General features: G+C 43.6%; 1 protein-coding gene across 1 annotated transcript in view; it reads right to left on the bottom strand.

Annotated features, from left to right (window-relative positions):
- COX10 (cytochrome c oxidase assembly factor heme A:farnesyltransferase COX10) overlaps nucleotides 1-20,305 on the bottom strand; it is a 1,225,252-nt gene that overhangs the window by 961,857 nt on the left and 243,090 nt on the right. The window contains exon 4 of the mRNA XM_069654548.1: nucleotides 5,609-5,733. Coding sequence (XP_069510649.1) covers nucleotides 5,609-5,733 — 125 coding nt within the window. The remainder of the gene's footprint in view (nucleotides 1-5,608; nucleotides 5,734-20,305) is intronic.

Genomic DNA, 20,305 nt, shown 5'->3' with positions numbered 1-20,305 from the left:
CCGGTGCTTGATTTGAAATGCATTTGTATGTAAGAGATAAAAACTTATGGGATATCCGGTGACGGATTGGAAACCAGTGGAAGCCCGTGCCGTGTGTTCTGTCCTTGCCAGTCCACATGCAGGTCTAATGGATCCATTTTGGCAGTTTGTAAAGTTTTGATATTACTTTTGGTTGTACCCACCTGTAGACTATTACAATAGTCAATTCTGGAATTTACCAGATCTATAGACAACATGGAGATATTGGGCGTACACAGGTAAGGTTTAATCTACCTAATAAGTTTAACGGTAGGGTATTGTTTATTTATAACGCGCTTAGACACAAAAGGAGTGCTTCAAACGGTAAATGCACAAGAAGATTTAACATGGCGAGCGTGCTGTTTCATAGTGAAGTCCGAGTCTAAACAGACTCTCAGAGTCTTAACACAAGGGCTAACCTGAATATTGCAGTCACTGATATAAAATTGCTTATGCTCAGGTGCTTATCTCTTCAAGCGTTGGCTAGAGCCCACCAGCACAAGTTCCGTTTTTCCACCATTAAGAGCTAGTGAGTTTAATGCCATATCTGGTTGATTTCCATTACACCCGTCTCATAGTCCCCAGTGAGTGCCACAAATATCTGGATGTTGTTGGCATAGTTGGTATAACCCGTGCCTGTGGCATCCAGAAGATCAAAAAGCAGGTGCATATAAATATTAAACAAAATATGAGAGAGAGACTCCCTGAGGCACCCCAAAAGTCAGCCTAGAGTTCAAGATGTGCAATAGTAGGGACGAGGCACTGATTAACCCTATCTTTTGGAACAAAAGATCCTTCAAGTGATGATCTAGAAAGACTACCCAACAACATTATCAGAAATGAGTATCAGAACTGGCATGGTGTGGCGGGCCAGAAGGAGTCTGACTCTGGGATGTAATTTCAAGGATGTCTATTTTTAACCGAAGAGGAAAATGCGCATCTGTCCCTAATGGTAAGAAGGATTTCCCTGCATACAAACTAAATTATGGGGGTGGGGGCTCGAAGGGGGGGCTGTCAATTGTCAAAAAAACAAAAAGTTCTCAGTCCTAAATCTTTTCACTATCTGGCCCTACCATTGTTGTGCAAAACAACAAAAATAAGCATGAGCAGTAGACTCCCAGCTCAGGGTTCGTCCGGCCAAAGTTACTTGGAACCCTCTCAAGATATTGTCTCCAGTTAAAATAAATACAAGTGTTTCTGATAATTCAATAAAGAAAAATGTCTCATCTCTCCCTTTAGGCTTTTCAGAAAATGTTGCAAAACTCTATACAAATCAAATGTCTCAATATTGATTACCTTATTTCTTCTCTACCAACTTGGCTGTTTCCTTTACATTTAGTTTTATGTCCTGAACAAACTGACTGAAAACTCCAGGTTTGCTTCGTATAGATGGAAAAAAATGTCACCTGTTTCTCTAAGGTTCTACCGAGCCCTTTGGCTCTCTAGCATGCACAACCTTTGTGGTTGTATCTGTGATCCTTGCCAATATTCAACACTCTAGTTTCTACAGCTCCCCTAATCTTCCTTGGCTGTTTCTCTCTTCTTGCTTTGTTTCGCTCACCTCCCTCCACCCTGGGCAACCCTGCTACCTTCACTGCCTTTGGATGTGCTCTTGCGAAATGGTGTCTCATTAGGGATGTTGCCGCTCATCCCTCTCTTCAGTGTCTTCGTCATGCAAGCGTCTACTTTTTTGATCCTGCCCGTCTCAACAGTTTACATGGTCCTTCTCAGTGTCAGCCTTTCCCGCGTCTCTATGTGAATAAAAAGGACAATAAGAAAATTCCTGGCCTCTTGTGTTTTTTGGGACATACTTGATAATAACTCGAAATAGCAGTTTCTGACTCTTTAAGCAGCGTTCTGGGAGTTATTCTCTGGTGACCTTATAGGAGGAGCAGCAGAAGCCTCAGAGTGCCTGCGTATTATAGCAAAGTCCCACTGGTCATTTGTAACTTATCACATTTGCTGCAAATATTGGCTTGGTCAAGGGTTTTTAAAATGATAGACAGCTCAGAAACGGTATCCCAACAAAATATCCCCACCAAAAATATCGCTGCACATATGGCCGTTTGTCTCGCCATAAGCGATATTTTTGGGGAGGATATTTTGTGGGAGCAGGGGTTGCAGGGGTGTTCCCCGCACATTTTAAAATAATGCAGGGATTGCAGGGGTGTCCCCCGCAGGGTCCATGGTTCAATATTGCCGCAAAAATATGGCGATATTTTTGTATCGCAATATTTTTGTGGGGATATTAACACATGGAACCTCAGAAACATCCTTCACGACAGTGTTATGTTGAAGTCTTAGCCTTGTCTTCCAATGATACAGCAGTGATTGATTCCGAATCCGACACCTCTTTTTTTGGAGGCATTGCTGAATTCGGTCATAAAGGCCTGAGAAAAATGGGATGAAGATATATGAGTTTTCATCATCAAGGAGATGGATAACAAGGACCTTACAGTGATAACACTTCTTCAGAGACAACAACTCTGATACAGAGGAGTCAGGCCTGGTTTCTTTCGTATCATGCTTGCGTTTGCGGCCATCGTGCTTGCACTTAACAATGTAGCCAAAGGAATCTTGTATCCACCAAAGCCTCTGGCACTATAGCACATGCTTGAGGAAAAGAGGGCAGATCAAATTTCAAAGGATGAACCAGAGGTGTCATGCCTGCTGATTTGGGAGTTTGTTGAAGCCTCATCAACCCCAGTGCCAGCGTGAGCTGTGCAGAGCAGAGCTGAAGTCTTGGTGGCCCTATATGGCCCAGACAAAGCCTTGACAGGGCACAAAGCGGATTCTTACACTGAAGGACTGTTGGTAGTTATTCCACGCACATTGGGAGACCCAGAAATTAATTATGAACTGGAAGAGCCCATGAACTATCCCAACAAATTGCAGGCATGGGCGTCCTCAGTTAGGCCTGCTGGACTGCTGGCTCCGCTAAACTGAGCCCTTCTCTTAACCTGCATACATCGGAGGTGACTCGATGACCATTGGTGCTAATCCACACGGAAAGCACAGGAACGTACCATTTGTAGGTTCCCAAAGCAAGCGATACTGGCCTTATGGATATAAGCAACTAAAAAAGGACATGTGCAGCAAATGCACGGCTTTACCCCCAAGTGGAAGGGGAATGCTCTCCTGGCGATAAGGAGTAATTTGGCAAAGAGTTGATATAATACAATCTAAAGAAATCAACCAATTATTAATAAAACTGAAAAACTGAATAATTTTTTGGAAAAAGAAATTAGAGGTTGCGAAATAGGTTATGAAAAGAAAACACACACCTGAAGGGATTGAGTCAGTTCCGACACAATCGCTAGGTGAAAAAATATGAACTAGTGGTTGGGGAGTGCAAGACGTTTATATAGAAAAATGTACATACCCCATGAGGGTTTGCGTACCACGATGGTACAGTCAAAACTCAAATCCTGGTTGAAAGCAATTTTAGAACAAATGTTCTGCCCCTGCATCGTGCAAGAACAGGCTCTCCCAACAAGTCGAGAAGGAAGGAGTGCCTTCATGGACACAAGAGTAATTCAGATGGAGTATTGATCTCTCCAGAAGCAAAAAAGTAACTTTGGTAGTGGTTAAGTCCTGTAGAGTGTTGAAGAACACATCCAGATTTTGTTTCTCGCCCATGCAAACTGGAGGGAGGTGGTGGTCTAATTGTGAATCTCTCGTGCACATAGATATTTTAGATATTCATTCTGGAAATTGTACAGTTGGAGAAGAGATCCAGTTGTTCTAGCCAGGGAGACCTTTTCCCCCAGACACAGGAGCAAGAAATAAATATGCTTTGCCTCCATTTTACGTGATTCAACCTACTTTATTATGTGTACAGCAACAAAGGGTGATGTTAGTACTTGTAGCCCCATTTTAGAAAGCTCAAGTTTGGGATCAATGAAATTAAAATGTCAACCGATTGCCAAATTCTACTACGCAATTGGATAAAATGTACTCGCAAACCTGACAGAACAAACTAATTCCTTAGTAGAAGAAGGCAGTCGAGGAATGATGGTGTGACTGGTTTCATGTGATAGAGGGTTACCCCTGTTAATTCTAAAGAAGCTACTAAAAGTATAAAACATTCATGGGCCCCTATAGTCGGATCTAAATCCCGACATGGCTGGAGCCAATGGAGAGGTTAGGATTCCTTGCAATGTGATGAGATTCCAGCCATTAACAATAACGTCAGGGTTTTTCTTATTGTACTATCAACCTATATACGTCAACCATCTCAAAATTTGGTTTGACCGTGGGGTAACATCTGCTCTCATGACATTTGACTCGGTTTCCCAGATAATCTCACTTATGGGATGTGAATCTAGTTTTAAGTTTTTTGAATGATCAGACAATGAAGATCTCATTTTACAAGCAATCTCAGCTAAATTAGCTTCACATGTATGGTATCCATTAGGATAGTACTCTTCTGGGTTACATTTTATGATTTTAAATGTAAGAAATTACATTTCCGATGTCTCTGGATTTTCCCAAACTTTATGCTGTGTGCTGTTGAAAAAATATAAAACAACAATGACACATTCAAAAACCTCTTACAGGACAGTTTCTTTCTTTCCATAAACCCAATGGGCAAAACGAGTGATGAGTCAATCTGGAGATGGTATTGCCATATTCGGGATGCAATGGGCAGGGACATTTTGGGGGATATTCTCAAAGCATTTCATTGGTCTAACTCTGTTTTTCATTAGTTTTATTCTAATCCTGCTGTACATGCTTCGGACGTGGTGCTTTCACAATATAAAAATGCCTAATTTTATTTAATGTGATAGTTTATAAAAACTTTACACATAATAAAACATGATAAAATAATCAACAGAAAATAGACTAAAACCTAAAATCATAGAAATAAATCAATTTGAAAAAATCCATATCTAAAAATAAGCAATGATTTACAATCGATTACATTTTTATACACTGCCAAAATTACAATCATTTTAAAAAGACTAATCATTTCAATTCATTCCAAATAACAACCACATAGACTATAGAAATCACAGGGCATCACATTCATCTTCACACAGATTGACCAGTCCAAGAGGTCCCAAAAGTGCGATCCCACCAATTGCATTACAATACACAGTTAATACATAAATTCCATAATAAATTCTATCTCATTAGTTGTCATAATTCGATGGATGAGATGGTCCTTCCAAACATCTTACTACTATATTCCATACCCTGAATAAAGACATACGTAAACTCTGGTTATGCGTGTTCATACATTGCTTCCAGAATGTTACTTTCTGTATTGTCTTTGAACAGTGAACAAATCTGACAAGGTGACCTATGTAGACTCCTCCCATAGAGAGGATTCCTTTAGTACCTGCTTTGCAGTTTCCCCCTGATCTCTATTCGTACACATCCGGCAGAAACTATCCTCTTTCGGGGAGACGGTGTCTGTGCCATGCATTAGAATAACACTTACTCCAATATTCTACTAAAGGCACAGAGTCATTATCCTTTCGCTCCTTCCCTGGAACAGACTCTACTGGTTGTTCGGTAGCAGACCCATGATATGATACCACACAAAATGTGCAAAGCCATTGAATCTGAAAGAAGATAAACTGACCTGGTTGATGCTGTTAGCAGCGCAGGAGGCCAAACCAGTTCCAAGGGAGGCGAGTAGGAAGCAGCTAGGGTCGAAGGGTACTGGGGCCATGGCATAGCCAGCTGCAGCGGTAGTCACCACCAGGGCTGCAGAGCACCAAAGAAAAGGTCTTATTTATCAGTAATGGCACAGAGGCCCGTTCACAAAAACATATGAATCAACTTTATTACCTATACTTAAGGGATATGTTCAAATGTCCATATCTTTTGTTTTTAAAGTAAACAAAGTGTATACATAAACTAGTACATAGACAATATTCCCCCTTCCCCTCTCAGGCTGCTCACGTCATTTATCAGGTCTACCAAAAAGACCAAAACAAATTTGGAGCATATTTCAAGAGAGGGCGTGGCAGACCTCAGTAGTCGTTTTACTGGAGAAGCTCATTGAGTTACATACTGGTTGCAAACATCTATGTGCCGGTCACAAGATTAAATTCCATTGAGGATGACTGATATATTCATCTCTTGGAGTTTGATAAAGTGTGTGACATTCGGTTTAGTTATAATTACACCATCATTTAAACTCCAATAGACAATTCAGTTTGTAATACAAACTATTTAAATAATGAAAAACAAGGGGGGTTGATATGCAGGGAAATGTCTCCTCTGTGATAGGGACAGTGAGCTAAAGACTTGGTAGAATCTCTCCCAGGGGCCATCCACCCAAGAACAGGTCAATGGGCTATGTTTGTGCTGGTAGAGGGACTCCCAGAACCTCCCCTTGTTTTGCATATTAAGTAACTTTGGGTCTCACCCTAAGTTACCAGGGTAATTCAGAAGTGGACACCTTGCTCAATGTTCTTAGAGAGGCACAGCTCCACCTCACTGATGAGGCCCAAATAGGCCGAAACACATGTCTGGGGTTGCTGTTGGTACTCTTGTTCAGAGGAGAATTGCCTAGCATTTCGGTGCTGGACTGCCCCTGGGAAGGAAAAAGACTGATATGCAGGGAAATGTCTTCTCTGTGAAAGGGACAGTGAGCTAAAGACTTGGTAGAGTCTCTCCCTGGGGCCATCCACCCAAGAACAGGTCAATGGGCTGTGTTCGTGCTGGTAGTGGGACTCCCAGAACCCCCCTTGTTTTTATTTAAATAATGAATATCACTGAAACTAGGACCAGTGTTTGCTAATGTTAAAGGATATTTATACTGCGTACTTCACCATCGGAGTGGTTCCCGGGCGCTCAAGCGGCTCTGAAAGATAAGAGGGTGCGGTTGTTAGTGGGGTAAATCGGGACAACAGTATAGTGAGGAAGAAAGTGATGGACTGTTGGCAGCTCCAATCCGGTTTGGCACTTTGCTGAGCATGGATCGGTAGATTCCTAAGTGCTGTTGTGTGAGACTATGTGTGCCTGGTTTTTTGTTGCGGTGTCGTGTAGTGGGTGTGGATTGCTGCTCAAGGAAGTTGTGTTTGAGAGGTGTATGCAGATTGGGGAGTTGAGGTTTGGCAGTTGGGTTAGTGGGGATTTTTCTTATCTTGTTGCTTAGAGCGTTCAATATTCACCTAGTACATCGTATTCTGCACCAATTGGCTCGTCTTTCTGAGGCGTTAGGTGGTGTGAGGGTAAGAAAGAGGTGGGGCCCTCTTCCCTCTAGGGGTGAGAAGTGTATGGTATTGGGTCGTTCGTGGGTCGCTAGGGGATGCCAGTCGTCGCCTTCCCCGGGGATCTAGGGCTGGTACCATCCCTCCGAATTGTAGGGGGAAGTGAAATCCCCTGGCCCCTTTTGGGTTAAGAGGTGTATGATATTAGGATCGCATGTGGGTCTCCATTGGGTTGCCTGTCTCCCTGGGTTACTATGGCTGATTCCCTCGCTCCCTAGTGTTCTTCAAACTGGCACGACAAATTCATCTGCCACTGCATCAAAATCTTACCGAATAGGTGGAATTAAATCTGCCAGTCCACCCAGAAACCCACCCGTATCACTGAATGCTTTGACGCTCCTTGACTTTGCAAAAACACCAAGGACCAACCATTGGCAGCCAGTGCTAAAAGCAGGATATCCCAAGAGTACGCCATCATCCACAGGCCTACAGCGTGCAAATGGGGACATCACTCCAGGAATAGTCTATCAGTCCTCGACGAAACCAACAGCTCTCTGTAAACGTTTATGAAAAACGCACGTCTTCAGAAGTAAAGCAAAACTGCTCAGAAAATATATAAACAAGTAAAGCAGTTAATAAATGGAAAACATCTTCAGAGGGTATTTCTTAGAAGTATAGGTTATTTTGTTCGATTATGGAGTATTTGTTAAGTGTGAACCTAACTTCACGAAGCAGCGGAGTGGGCACTGTACAACAGTGGGTTAACAGGAATACAGGTAGAGACAATTTACAGGAGAGCTGCGTTACATACAATTATCTATCTAGGGTAGAATCTAAATATTAAACAAGGCTAAGTTAGCCAGCAAGCAAAAATGCTACAGCAATAAACGTGACAAATCAAACCTGTCCTGGAGAGCAGGCAGTTACTTGCCATTGACTTTCACTTAACTGACCTCACAAAGATGACGGGCTAAGTCTGGCGAGTCGAATGAACAACACTTTATGTGAGCACTTACTAATGCGCTACATACATGGGCGTTCCTACAGGCGGACAAAAAAGGGCATTTGCTACTCCCCTAATTGCTGCTCCCCTCCTTCCCCCGCTACTTGGTGGCCTGCCTCCATCTGGAAAAGAACACTTTTCATGAGTCTTAAAGGTGCTCCTCCAACCAGCAGTCAATCACATATTTACAGTCGGTTTGTTTTCTTAGCCTGGCCTTTCTTCCGGCCTGAATCAGACACCACAGGAATAGATGGGCACTGAACATCAAAAGCAGGCTTCCACATATTGGGCACACTATTGTTTTCTAAATGTGCAGCTCACAATTTCATATAAACAACGAACATTGGCAATTCCAACAGTTTTGGCTTTAGTGTAGGCATGGGAAAGGCATTTTTCAGGCACGGTTGTAGGGGCATTAACTGGACTAACATGGTATCAGCTGCAAAACGGCGCGAGTAGCTAGGCATATAACAGCCGTGCCTGGCAAATGCCTAATACTTATACACAAGCCAAAACTGTTGGCTTTGCCATTGCTTGTTTTTAACAAGACTTCAGTGACGGACACGTATAGTACATCAAACTTATATTTTTCGTACTCCTGGCCCCTTTGCTAAGACTTAAAGGCCAGCAACAAAAATAATTGTTGCCCTCCTTACTTTTTTTTGCCTCCCACTAAAGAGCATAGTTGTGGCATTGTGACTGGGTCCTCAACATATGTTGCCAGTCCTGGCTTTTCATATACCAGATCACTGTATTCTGGGAGTAGTCTTTTGTCTGAACCTTGCAAATTAGCACCTTGAGTGATCTTACATGCTAACATAGGTTCTCTCTCTTCATTGAGTCACCATGTTTCGAGATCCACATGTTTCGACCAGCAAGGAAGAAAAGCTTTTCAATACACACGCCACGCAGGACGTGTAAGGTACCCCCAACCCCCTCTGGTCCTTGGTCGTGTAGGAACATGCACAAATGCTGGAGCCAGAGCAGAAGCAGGCATGCTTTGGCAGACGACTTCTCACAGGCTCTCAGATGCAAATGAGGACACTTAGGGAAAAGAAAAATGGAGGAAAAAGGGCAACCGGCATGAAGTTTGCGGCCATTCATTCATCCATACAACAAGAGGTCCAATGATCTTCGAAAGCTGATGGAGGTGAAACATGTTCCACAGCATTCATGGAAATGGAGGAACGGTTGTTATGGTGCTAGTGCACCTTCAGAAAATTAGGCCAGGTCCCATGTTGTGCAGGTGTCCATCAGAAGGGGAGACCATTAGGTCTAGTGTGTTGAAACGTGGGTATGAAGGGGTACCTGCTGTATGCCCCGACATGTTTTGCTGCCTCTCTGCAGGTCAGGCTCTCCCCTAAAGAGTGAATAGACAAACCTAACGTTACCCGGGAGACTTCCTGTTCATTTCCCTCACTACCATCCTCTATGATATTAGGGCCTGTGGACATCACCCTTGCGTGCACTGTTGAAATATCAGGAAGGATGCCATTCTTTGCTGGGGTCCTCCTTATTTCAGGGAGACGGGGGTAACTTCTACAGTCTTCTTCTGTGGCACGGCACCGATCACGTTTGAAAATGAGAGGCCTCCCATGCTGCTCGCCTGCCCAGAGGGACTGGACTAGTGACCATTTTGCATACAAGCTCTCCCAGCCCATCTGCATGCCAGAGTTGCAGGGGCTGTTGGTATTTTCAATGCTCTGGGCCATCCTCTGAGGCCCAGTGAGATTTGGTTTGTTCGCTGCTTCCAGTAACTAATCTCGGCATTGAATGACTGGATCACCTCAAGTTTCCGCGTATCTTTCTTTTCTACTCTTTCATCACAGATGCATTGATCCCTTGGTGTTTTTTCAGTCTATCCAATTTCTACCATATGCTTTGCATAACGCATGTTCAGCGCCATGCATGCCCTTTCAAGGTTGTCTCTGTACAATGTGCTCTGTACACATTAAATGAAACGGAATGCGTTGTAAGGAGAAAAACTAAATCTCAGATCCTTCAAACTCCAGACTCTGGGTTTCAATATAAAGGCAACAAAAGAAGAAACCTCCGAGAGGGGCTCCCCTTTAAGAAATCTGGTAGCCGGTTTCGTTCACATCCTACATCACCTTAAACCCATCAGGAGTCGGCTGATGTGGAAGGGAATTAGCATTTTTGGAGACAGATAACATTAATTTCTGGGATTTTATGAATCACACTGACATGGAGACAAGATTTTAATTAAAAAAAAAGTTATCACCATGTGCTTTACAGCCATTAATTAAAGCAAATTAAGTACTAATTTCCAGAAAAAGGAGGGCACGCCAGATCGACAAATAGTCTAGTTACGCAGAGCAGAAATGGGATATTGCCACGGTGGTAATTACACTTTCAGCTGATTGATTTCTTCTGATTAACTTTATTAAGTAAATTGTGCAGGACTTGCTGACATCTCATTAATGAGGTCGCCACCCCTGGTGCAAATTACAATTTTATTAGCCTTCTTCATCAGGCGGAGTGCTTTCCAAAACCGTGTATTTGTTGTTGCAAGATTTTTTGTTTTCTGTTTTCAATGTCCTTGAAGTTAAGGACCTCTGAAGAGCACCCAATACTGCAACATAGCAGGTTCAACCAGAGCAGTGATCTGCAATATGCAGCGTTCCAAATATTTTGGACCGACTCCCATGACTGATCCCTCACCATTGACTATGCTGGCTAAGGCTAATAGTATTTGCAGTTCAAAACATCTGGAGAGCCCATGCACTGGAGGCACTCCACGGATGTGGCCTAGTGGGATGGTGGCTGGTCTTGGGATCTAGACACCAGAGTTGTAATTCAAGCTTCGGCGGCAGGTCAATTGGGTCATTCTGGGCAATCTCCCAGTACTTACAATAGCAAATATTTGTAAAACTCAAGTATAACACGTACTACAATCCACATTCCAAATCCCCTTTCCCTTGGCCATCACGTTACCTCACACCCTGGGTTCAGTACTCCATTAAAAACTTGACTCCACTCGCCATATTGTGCTACATGCAAGCACATATGTTCCTGAAAACAACAAATAATCCCTGCTGCCCATTGGTGCTAGAATGACCCATACTATCAAAAAGAAGAATTCCAGCCAAAAGAGCCCTAATAAATTACCTGGCGTTTCACGATCTACCTTTCTAACACTCCATCCTCAATCTTCCTTCAGAAATTCATCAGGCGATCCGGGACTTTGGAATACACACCGTCTGACTCTTAGAGCCCCCTTTGAGTTTTTATTTGGGGGGAGGGAGGAAGTGAGATTAACCTCAAATTAAACCACATACCCTTCGTCTATAGACGAGATATTCATTTAATGAAAACCGTCGTAAAAAAGGAACTCATTTATTTCCTCAGTAAACGCATCCTATGATAATGTCCTTGTTTATGTGACACAGCAATGCATTGTGTAGCTGTCACTCTAGGTGCTGGTGGCAGCATCATGGCAGTGCCAACATCCCTCCAAAAAAGGATAGGATTCGAATATATCACATTACCATCTAAAACGTATTATTGTAATGCCTGAAATATACTATGTAGAGATTAAGGCAGCAGATTAGGTCCACCCGCCCCATCCAGTCTGACCCCCTTCCCCCGCCCCATCTCAACACAAAGGCCCTATGTTGCCCCAGTTTCTCCATTCCTTACTCTACACTAATAATCTGAGGCGCCAAAAGTAGAACACAACTTGGTGGCTACATCAATAACTTGACGTGTTAGTCTCTAACATCAACAAGTCTGTACTTTGCAAGTATAAATCCCAGTCTATTTGAGTCAGCCCTTCCGAGGTCGACACATTTGCACACCATAAAACGGGGTGATAATAACAGCCATTACTAGATAGCTTAGAAGTGGGAGGAATCCAGCATCAAGTGCCATAAAAAATGAAATGGTTATTCGTTGTATCCTTGTAAGTGAACCCCAGCCTGGTTGCAAGGATCGATGCAAACAAAACAACGTGCAAGGCAAATTATGCTAAATTTGAACAGTTAGCTTAACCATGCTTTGGGCGGGGCTGCAAAGCAACACATTTGATTTTTAAACATGGTGTAATCAGCTGTAAAAAAGGAAGGGTTCATTAAAGGGCACATATCCAGCGAGAAAGGCAAAACTAGTAAGCACCATCATAACGTAGGTGTATTTCGTGGACCGCTAGAAGCAAGGGCAAGGACCGATGGAAAAATAAACAGAGCCGAAAACGGAACATCCATGGAGCCCTTCGACTTATTTGGGTCCGTGAAGGGACCATTGCAAACCGATGCAGCGGCCTATGTGGCAACGCTCCATGTGGGCTTGAAAGGGCCCAAACCAAAAATATGACTTATAAAAAAAAAAAAGGTTCTCAGTATAAGACTGAATTCCAATTTAAACACCAAAGAGCATCATTATTATTATTATTATTATTATTACTCATCCTCCTCCTCCTCCTCCTCCTCCTCCTCCTCCTCCTCCTCCTCCTCCTCCTCCTCCTCCTCCTCCTCCTCCTCCTCCTCCTCCTCCTCCTCCTCCTCCTTTGCCAGAACCCTGAAAGAACAGCGTTGGTGCCTCTCCTCCCATCACATTTAGCGCTATAACCCACACACCGGGTACCCAGGAACAAAAGTCCTATCAGTTTGTAATCGTTCGCACCAATCTACGTCCAGTATATCTACAGGTATAGGCGGGAGCAGAATATCAGGGGAGGAGAAAATAGGGGGCAAACATTGGGTATGGGTGGGTAAATCCAGTTAAGTTATAGTTACAAGACATTAGGAGAGATAAGATGCACAGGCAGCCTATCAACGCATTGAGAGAACATTCTCGTTAGATAAACTGCATTAGAGGCCAACTGGCAAGTGCCAAATTGACGAAGCAAATGTACTGTTTCTTCATGCGGTTGTGTCCCTCTTGGTTATAGGCAGCATGCATGGTTCACAGTGTAAAAGATATTTGTTTTATACATTTAAATTATGGAGTTACATTAGGGTGACATAACTAACCTCATGTCCCTGATATACAGTCCCACTACACAATTATGGGTAAGAAAAACAGAAGGTGATTTCTCCAAACTCGAAATTTGTTTAAAGAATTTAAGTCCACATCAAACAAAGGTAGTCTCCAGCTTTTTACAAAGGGAACAATGTCACATACACAAACAATTAGTCAGTAAAACTAACTCTCCCTTTTCTATATGAATCTTACAAATATTAACTGACACAAACATTCATTCAAATAATCAATTTGGTATATATTATACTCCAAAAATACTAGACATTCTAAATACACCCTTTCTATGATTGCTCCCATCTAAGAAACACACTGGGGGATTAGAGGGTTACAATAGAATGAACTGTGCAATTATAAGTACATATTGCCATATTGTACATATTCTACCTTACTTCCCGGCTGCCCACCTCAGCGGTCCTCTTCGACCAGATCATCCTCCCCATTCCCTTGTCTCCATCGAGCTCTCCCGACATCAGAGGACTTCCTCCCGTCTTCTCCTCCTCTTGCCTGACTCCACCATAATCTAGTGGCTGCTGCAGCTCTGCAGGTCATTCCTCATTGGATCCTTCTGCTGGCATTGAGGACCTCCCCTCTTGCTTCCTCCTCCATGCTTCTGGAACTTGGCAGTGCCTCTGGATCTTGGCAGTGCCTCTGGAACTTCCCAGTGCCCCCGCTCATCTAACGCTCTAAGCCACAACCCTAGACTCCAAGCCTCTGGAACTTGGCAGTGCCTCTGGAATTTGCCAGTGCCCCTGCTTACCTAACGCCCTAAGCCACAACCCAAAACTACCGCACTTCCCCCTGAATCCTCATTTACCTAGCCCCATTTTTCCCCCTAAGATCTCCGCTCCTCCCCTCCGTTATGCGTATTACCAAACTCCTCCCTCCCCTTACTCATCACTCCCCTGCCCCCTTCTACTCCTTTCTCCCCTACCCCCTTCCTCGCCTACTCTCCATCTCCCTCTTCCTCATGTCCGTTCTCCTCCTCCATTCACTTCCGACTCCTCCCATCCCACACCTACCCCCCCTCACCGTCCTAACCTTATCTACCCCCCTATTGTCCATCCCCCCCAGCCTCAACATTATTGCTCTCTGGAACGCCAGATCCCTCTGCAACAAGACCGCTGCCATCCTGGACATGTTCTTTCATCTCAACCTTCACTTCCTATGTCTAACTGAAACCTGGACCCCCCTTCACAACTCTACTGTGCCTGCTTCCCTCACCACCTCCTCTTCATCCTTCACTCACATCTCTCGCGCTTCTGGTCGTGGTGGCGGCATTGGTCTTTTCCACCCTAAATATCTTTCCTCTGCCTCCTCACCCCCATTCCTACTTTCCCTTCCTTTGAATATCTTTACAAATCCTTTTGTTCCCCTCACCCTATCTCCTTTCTAATCATCTACCGGCCTCCTGAACCCCTTTCCTCATTCTTCGACGACCTTGACCACCTCCTCTCTCTTATTTCCACCTCCCCCTCTCCTCTAACTGTACTAGGAGACTTTAATCTGCACCTCCCTATTCCCCCTCACTGCTCCCCCCTCTTCTCGATCCTTGACTCCTATCTCCTCTCCCCTCTCACTTCCTCTCCCACCCACTCTTTTGGCTCCACTCTTGACCTTATCTTCAACTCAACCTACCCCTCTTCTACCATCTCTACACTACTCTGACCATGCTCTACTCTCCTTCTCCCTTACTTCCTGTCCCCTTTTACCTTCTCCTTTACCCTCCCCTACTATCTTTTCTCGACGCGACCTTCACGACTTTAATCACATCTCTTTTTCGACACTTGTTCTTCCTCTCTTCCCTCAATCCCTGACTTCTCTTCCGCCCAGTGAAGCACCATCCACTCTCTCCACCTCTGTCTCCTCCACTCTTGTCTTACTCTACCCCCTCTCCTCTTTCCGTCCTATCAGTCAACCCTCTCAACCTTGGCTCTCAACTTCTCTCCATGCGTCGTCTCCTTCGACGTCTTGAGCGACTCTGGCTCAAATTTCCCTCACCATCCAACCAAACCTCTTACTTCTCCTACCATTCTCTTTATAACTCATGCCTTGCCTCTGCTAAACGTTCATACTACTCTAACCTTCTCCACACAAGCCCCTCACCCTCGCTGTATTTTCCAAACATTCTCTCGCCTTCTCTCCCCACCTACTCCTGACCCTTCATCTTCTACCCTTTCTCCTTCTGACTTTTCAAACTACTTCTCCTCCAAGATCCTTTCTCTTTGACAAAAAAGTAACTGCTCTTCCTACTCTCCCCCTCCTTCCCCCCACTATTCCACCCCCTAACATGCATGTCTGACTTCTCGCCTGTCTCCCATTCTGAAGTCTCCCTCCTCCTGTCCAAAGCCCATCCTACGTCTGCCCCTTCTGATCCTCTCCCCACCCTTCTTATCCCCAAGATCTACCCTCTTCTACCTTCTTCAACTCCTGCCTTTCCTCAGCCACCTTCTCCTCTGCATTTAAGAATGCCACCATCATCCCTATCCCGAAGAAACCTTCTGCTGACCCCCTTCTTCCCTCCAACTTCCGTCCAATCTCTCTTCTCCCATTCCTCTCTAAACTACTTGAATGCCTTGCTTACTCCCAGCTCTCAGCCTTTGTCACTAATCTCTCTCTCCTACCCCCTATCAATCTGGCTTCAGACCTAAACACTCTCCCAAAACTGCCCTCACTTATATCCATAACTCCCTTCTCTCCGCTCGATACTCTAAGAAATCCTCTGTCCTTATCCTCCTTGACCTATCAGCGGCTTTCGATACTGTTGATCACCCCCTACTTCTCAATACTCTGTCTTCCCTTGGTTTCACAGGCTCTGTTAACTGGCTCTCCTCCTACCTCGCTCCTGCTCATTCGCTGTCTCCTGCGGCGGCCGTTCCTCACCTACCCTCCCCTTGGAATACAGTGTACCCCAAGGTTCGGTTCTTGGCCCTTTCCTATTCTCTCTACACCTCTCTCCTTGCCCCTGTTATCTCTTCATTCGGTATCTCTCACCATTTCTATGCTGATGACACCCAACTCTTCCTCTCCTTCTCTTCTGATCTCCACCTTAAATTCTCTTCCTTTCTTACTACCATTAAAAACTGGATGTGCTCCCGTTTTCTTTTTCTCAATACTGATAAGACTGAAGTCCTGTTCTTTCCCTCCAATACTCTTCCCCCTCCTTCTCCTCCAGCTTTCATTCTCCCCCCTCCTCCAATCTTCCTATCTCTGGCCACGCTCGCAATCTAGGCATTCACTTGGACTCTTCCCTCTCCTTCAACCACCATATTTCTCTTACCTCTCGCGCCTGTCGCTACCACCTCCTCAATATTCGCAAGGTCCACTCCTCTCTCACCTTCCCTGCAACAAAACTTCTAATCTCCTCCCTTATCTTCTCTCGCCTCGTCTACTGCTCCTCCCTACTCTTTGGACTACCAGCTTCTCATCTTGCTCCCCTCAAATCTATATACCACTCAGCTATCCATACCCTCTGTCTCCTTGCCCCGAATGACTCCATTTACTCTTTGCTCTCCTCTCTTGGCTGGCTTTCCTTTCACTCCCAACTTAAATTTAATTTCCTCTGTCTAGTCTTTAAATCTCTCCATGACCTGGCTCCCCTTATCTCTCCTCTCTTTCTATAATCCCTCCCGCACCCTCCGTTCAGCCGACCACTTCCTTCTCACCGTTCCCCCTTCCCCCTGTGCCTCCTCCCGTTTCTCCTCCCTCCACTGGAACTCCTAGCCCCCCCTCCACTGGAACTCCTTAGCCCTCTCGATCCGCTCCACCCCTAGCTATTCCTCCTTTTGCACTCCACCCCTAGCTATTCCTCCTTTTGCACTTCCGTGAAATCTCTTCTTCTCCATTCCCGGCCTTGAAACCTCCCCCCCCCCTCACATGTCCCCCTCTGCTCCCCTCTCATCCTTCCTCCCCTCCTCCCCTCCCCTCCCCTACCTCTCCCCCTCACTGATGAATTGCTCTGCTCACTGTTTTTATTGATTTGATTCATTGTAAATTGCTTCTTGGTTATAAAGTTCTATGTATTCTGTTATAATGTAAAGCCCTTTGGATAAAAGCGCTATATAAATAATAAATACAATATTAATTCTACTTGACCCACCCTGTTTGAGTGTGGAGTTATGAATGTAGAGACTATGAGCAGGTCATTTAAATGAAGGCAAGAACAGATTGCATCTGACTCCTACAGGTTTGGATTAGAAAAATAATTCCCTCAGGGATAGCACACACTTCTCTGAACACGTGCATGCAATTTTCTGAGAAAATATATCTGCAGCTTTCAATTAACGTATGGGCAATTTTCAGTTAGCATGCGTGCACAGCTTTCAATGTACTTCTATTCATTTGCCATTAGATTTACAAAGGTGTGTCCCAGTGTCATTGCCATACAATTCCTACCGGGAGAAAAGACCCCAGGCAGGCTTTCAGTCATGAAGGCACATATCTACTGAGGTAGTAGTCCCATTAACGCTTGCAACTTATGTGGTAATGGAGGGTTTACACACCTCTCCCTTGCCTGACATGAAGTACTTGAAAGCCAGTGTTACCATGCTGTTAAATAACTCTTGGATCTACAAGCAAAGGGGATGCACCTATGATATTCCCGATTTCAGAATTTACTTTTATTTCGACAGCCCTTGAGTGACTTACCTGAACTTGATCTCTGCCAAAATGCATATATAATGGCGACCAAAGCTGAAGTTCCCAAAACTGCTGATCTAAACAATTACATTATGAATAAATCATACTTTCTCTGTAAATTGGAAATTAAATTAGGACCTTTTTTGCTTTCATTCTAGTTCATGGACAATGTGACATATTGGCTCTTGTAGACACAGGGTATTAAAAGGTCTCGATTACATAAGTACTTTGATAAAACAAGGAGTGGTGAAGGTCATAGTATCCTTCTTAAAGCTCTTATTAATATTATTATTATGATTATTGTTAATAATCATAATAACAATTCTTGGGGAATTACATAATTCTAATGACAAAGAAATTCCAACACATTGAGAGATTGTCAGGGCTCCCAAGGGCACACCATTTATACTGGGGAATATTGAACTTCAAATGTTCTATCCTGTGATTGTGTGAACCAGGACCTCATGACCCAAGCCAACCAAGTGATCAAGCGAAGGAAAAGTGCCAATTATGTAAGCCTAAATAGCACCTGTTACTCGATTAAGCCATCCAAACCAATTTGGGATTCATTTTAGAAATGATCTGATAAGGAACATCAACATCATTGTCATCAGTGAACTGAAAGATGGTGAGGGCACTTCAAAACAACAATTGAAAATCAAATGTCCACCCACTGTGTTTTTTCACACTGGATGGAAACATATTGATGTTTTATGCAGGGGAGACCTCAGACCAGATTCAAGGTCAAGAAGTGCACAAGACAGGAAATGGCATCCACAGTTAAACTAGCATTCAAAACGTAGGGAGAGCAGATCTTTTCCCCCATTCAAGTCAATAGAGGTCCTCATCCAGTTCCTTACCAAGTCTGTTTAACGCATACAAATAATTTTATTGCACAGACATGTTCTGATCTTTTTGTAATTTTCAGACCATTCCCACCTTCAGTCTCATGTATATATGGGAATTTGGTGTTGATGCACAAAATCCTAAATTCTCTGGCTCCCAGCAGGTGTATGTTGCAGAACACATGTAGAACAAATATAATAAATCATGGGATGTTATTTGAGAGTTCTTATATTGCTGAAGACATACCCCATTGACTCGCCATTAATTTAGAACTTATTATAAATAAAGTCTGGGGAAGAATAGAGGGTAATTTGAGGGATAGCAGCAATATTGAGAAATCATTTGAATCTGCTAGGTTGCTGCCTTATGTTGTTTAAGATCAAGAAAAAGGAGACATTACTATTCATGAAAACAGCAGAATTGAATTTACATTTAAAATTAGTAAAGCAAACCTCATCTAATGGAGAAAGGTTTATTAATTTGAATAATATTCTTGAGCAACAAGGTTTTATGATGCATTCAATACCACTAGTGGATCGCAGCGAGAATTCCATTTGAATATTGCTGATCCCCAAAGTATTATATTGTGCAACACCTCTATTTGGATAACCATTAACTGACAACATTTTTAGATTGACCTATCAAATCCATTTCTTGGTTGACTCAACAATATTCCAAGTTACAAACAACTAACCTCAATGCAGAGGAGACATCCATACAGGTAGACACTGTACTACGGGTTGCCTCAGAACTCAACAATGAAATAATTATAAAAGTAATCGAAAAAACGAGTGTACACCAGGCAGCAAGTATTATTCTGGGCCCAGGCGCAGCTGGGAAAGCAAAATTCACAGACGATGGAACAGTGCTGCATGAAAGACACTATTGAAATAAGCCCCTAAGACAAACGTTTTTATAACCAAACTAATTTGCATCAAAGCACATTGCAATGTTGAGATAGTCCTCCATGTGGAGCTGATGGTATAACTATGAACATATGGCCGTTAAATCAGTAGCATATCGTGCAGTAGGTGGGATGCAGAGTAACTTTTACACCAAATAAACCAACTCTGGAAGAAGGCAAAGTCGTTTTACTGTTTTATTATCAATTGTCTAAAACAGGGAGTTACAACGGACATCAACGGACGCCGCACAGTATAATCTGACTCGAAGCATTCCATAAAAAATTATATTTATACAGTAAAAATTCATCATACATGACGTCATGACGTCTATGTGGCAAATCGAAAACACTTTCGATTGACTTAAGGGGAACATCCAAGTATACTTTCTATAAGGGATCAGGTTGTGATTGGGTCTCTACATTCCCAACCCTTGCGCAAGTCATCTTCAACAGTTATTTGACACACAGCTCATTATTGGCTATCAAACTATAAGGCTCTTCATTATATGGCCTCCTATAATTGGTTGGCACGTGTGTACCCTTCTGGAACATTTCACTAGCAGTACGTAAGATGGTACCCCAGGTGTCACTGGGTGGACTTTGACCGTGTCTCCCCACCCAATTAGCTCAACATCTCTCATCGCCCATGCCTTCTGGCATGGTGATTGACCGTGCAAAGTATCTTTGCCCCAGGAACTATAAGGGAGTGTGAGCACACGCTACCTTAAG

The sequence above is a fragment of the Ambystoma mexicanum genome, chromosome 3q (genome assembly GCF_040938575.1).
Source record: "Ambystoma mexicanum isolate Mex_15411 chromosome 3q, UKY_AmexF1_1, whole genome shotgun sequence".
NCBI classification, from domain to species: domain Eukaryota; kingdom Metazoa; phylum Chordata; class Amphibia; order Caudata; family Ambystomatidae; genus Ambystoma; species Ambystoma mexicanum.
Note: the sequence above shows the minus strand (reverse complement) of the source record. Positions and strands in the feature narration are given on the sequence as shown.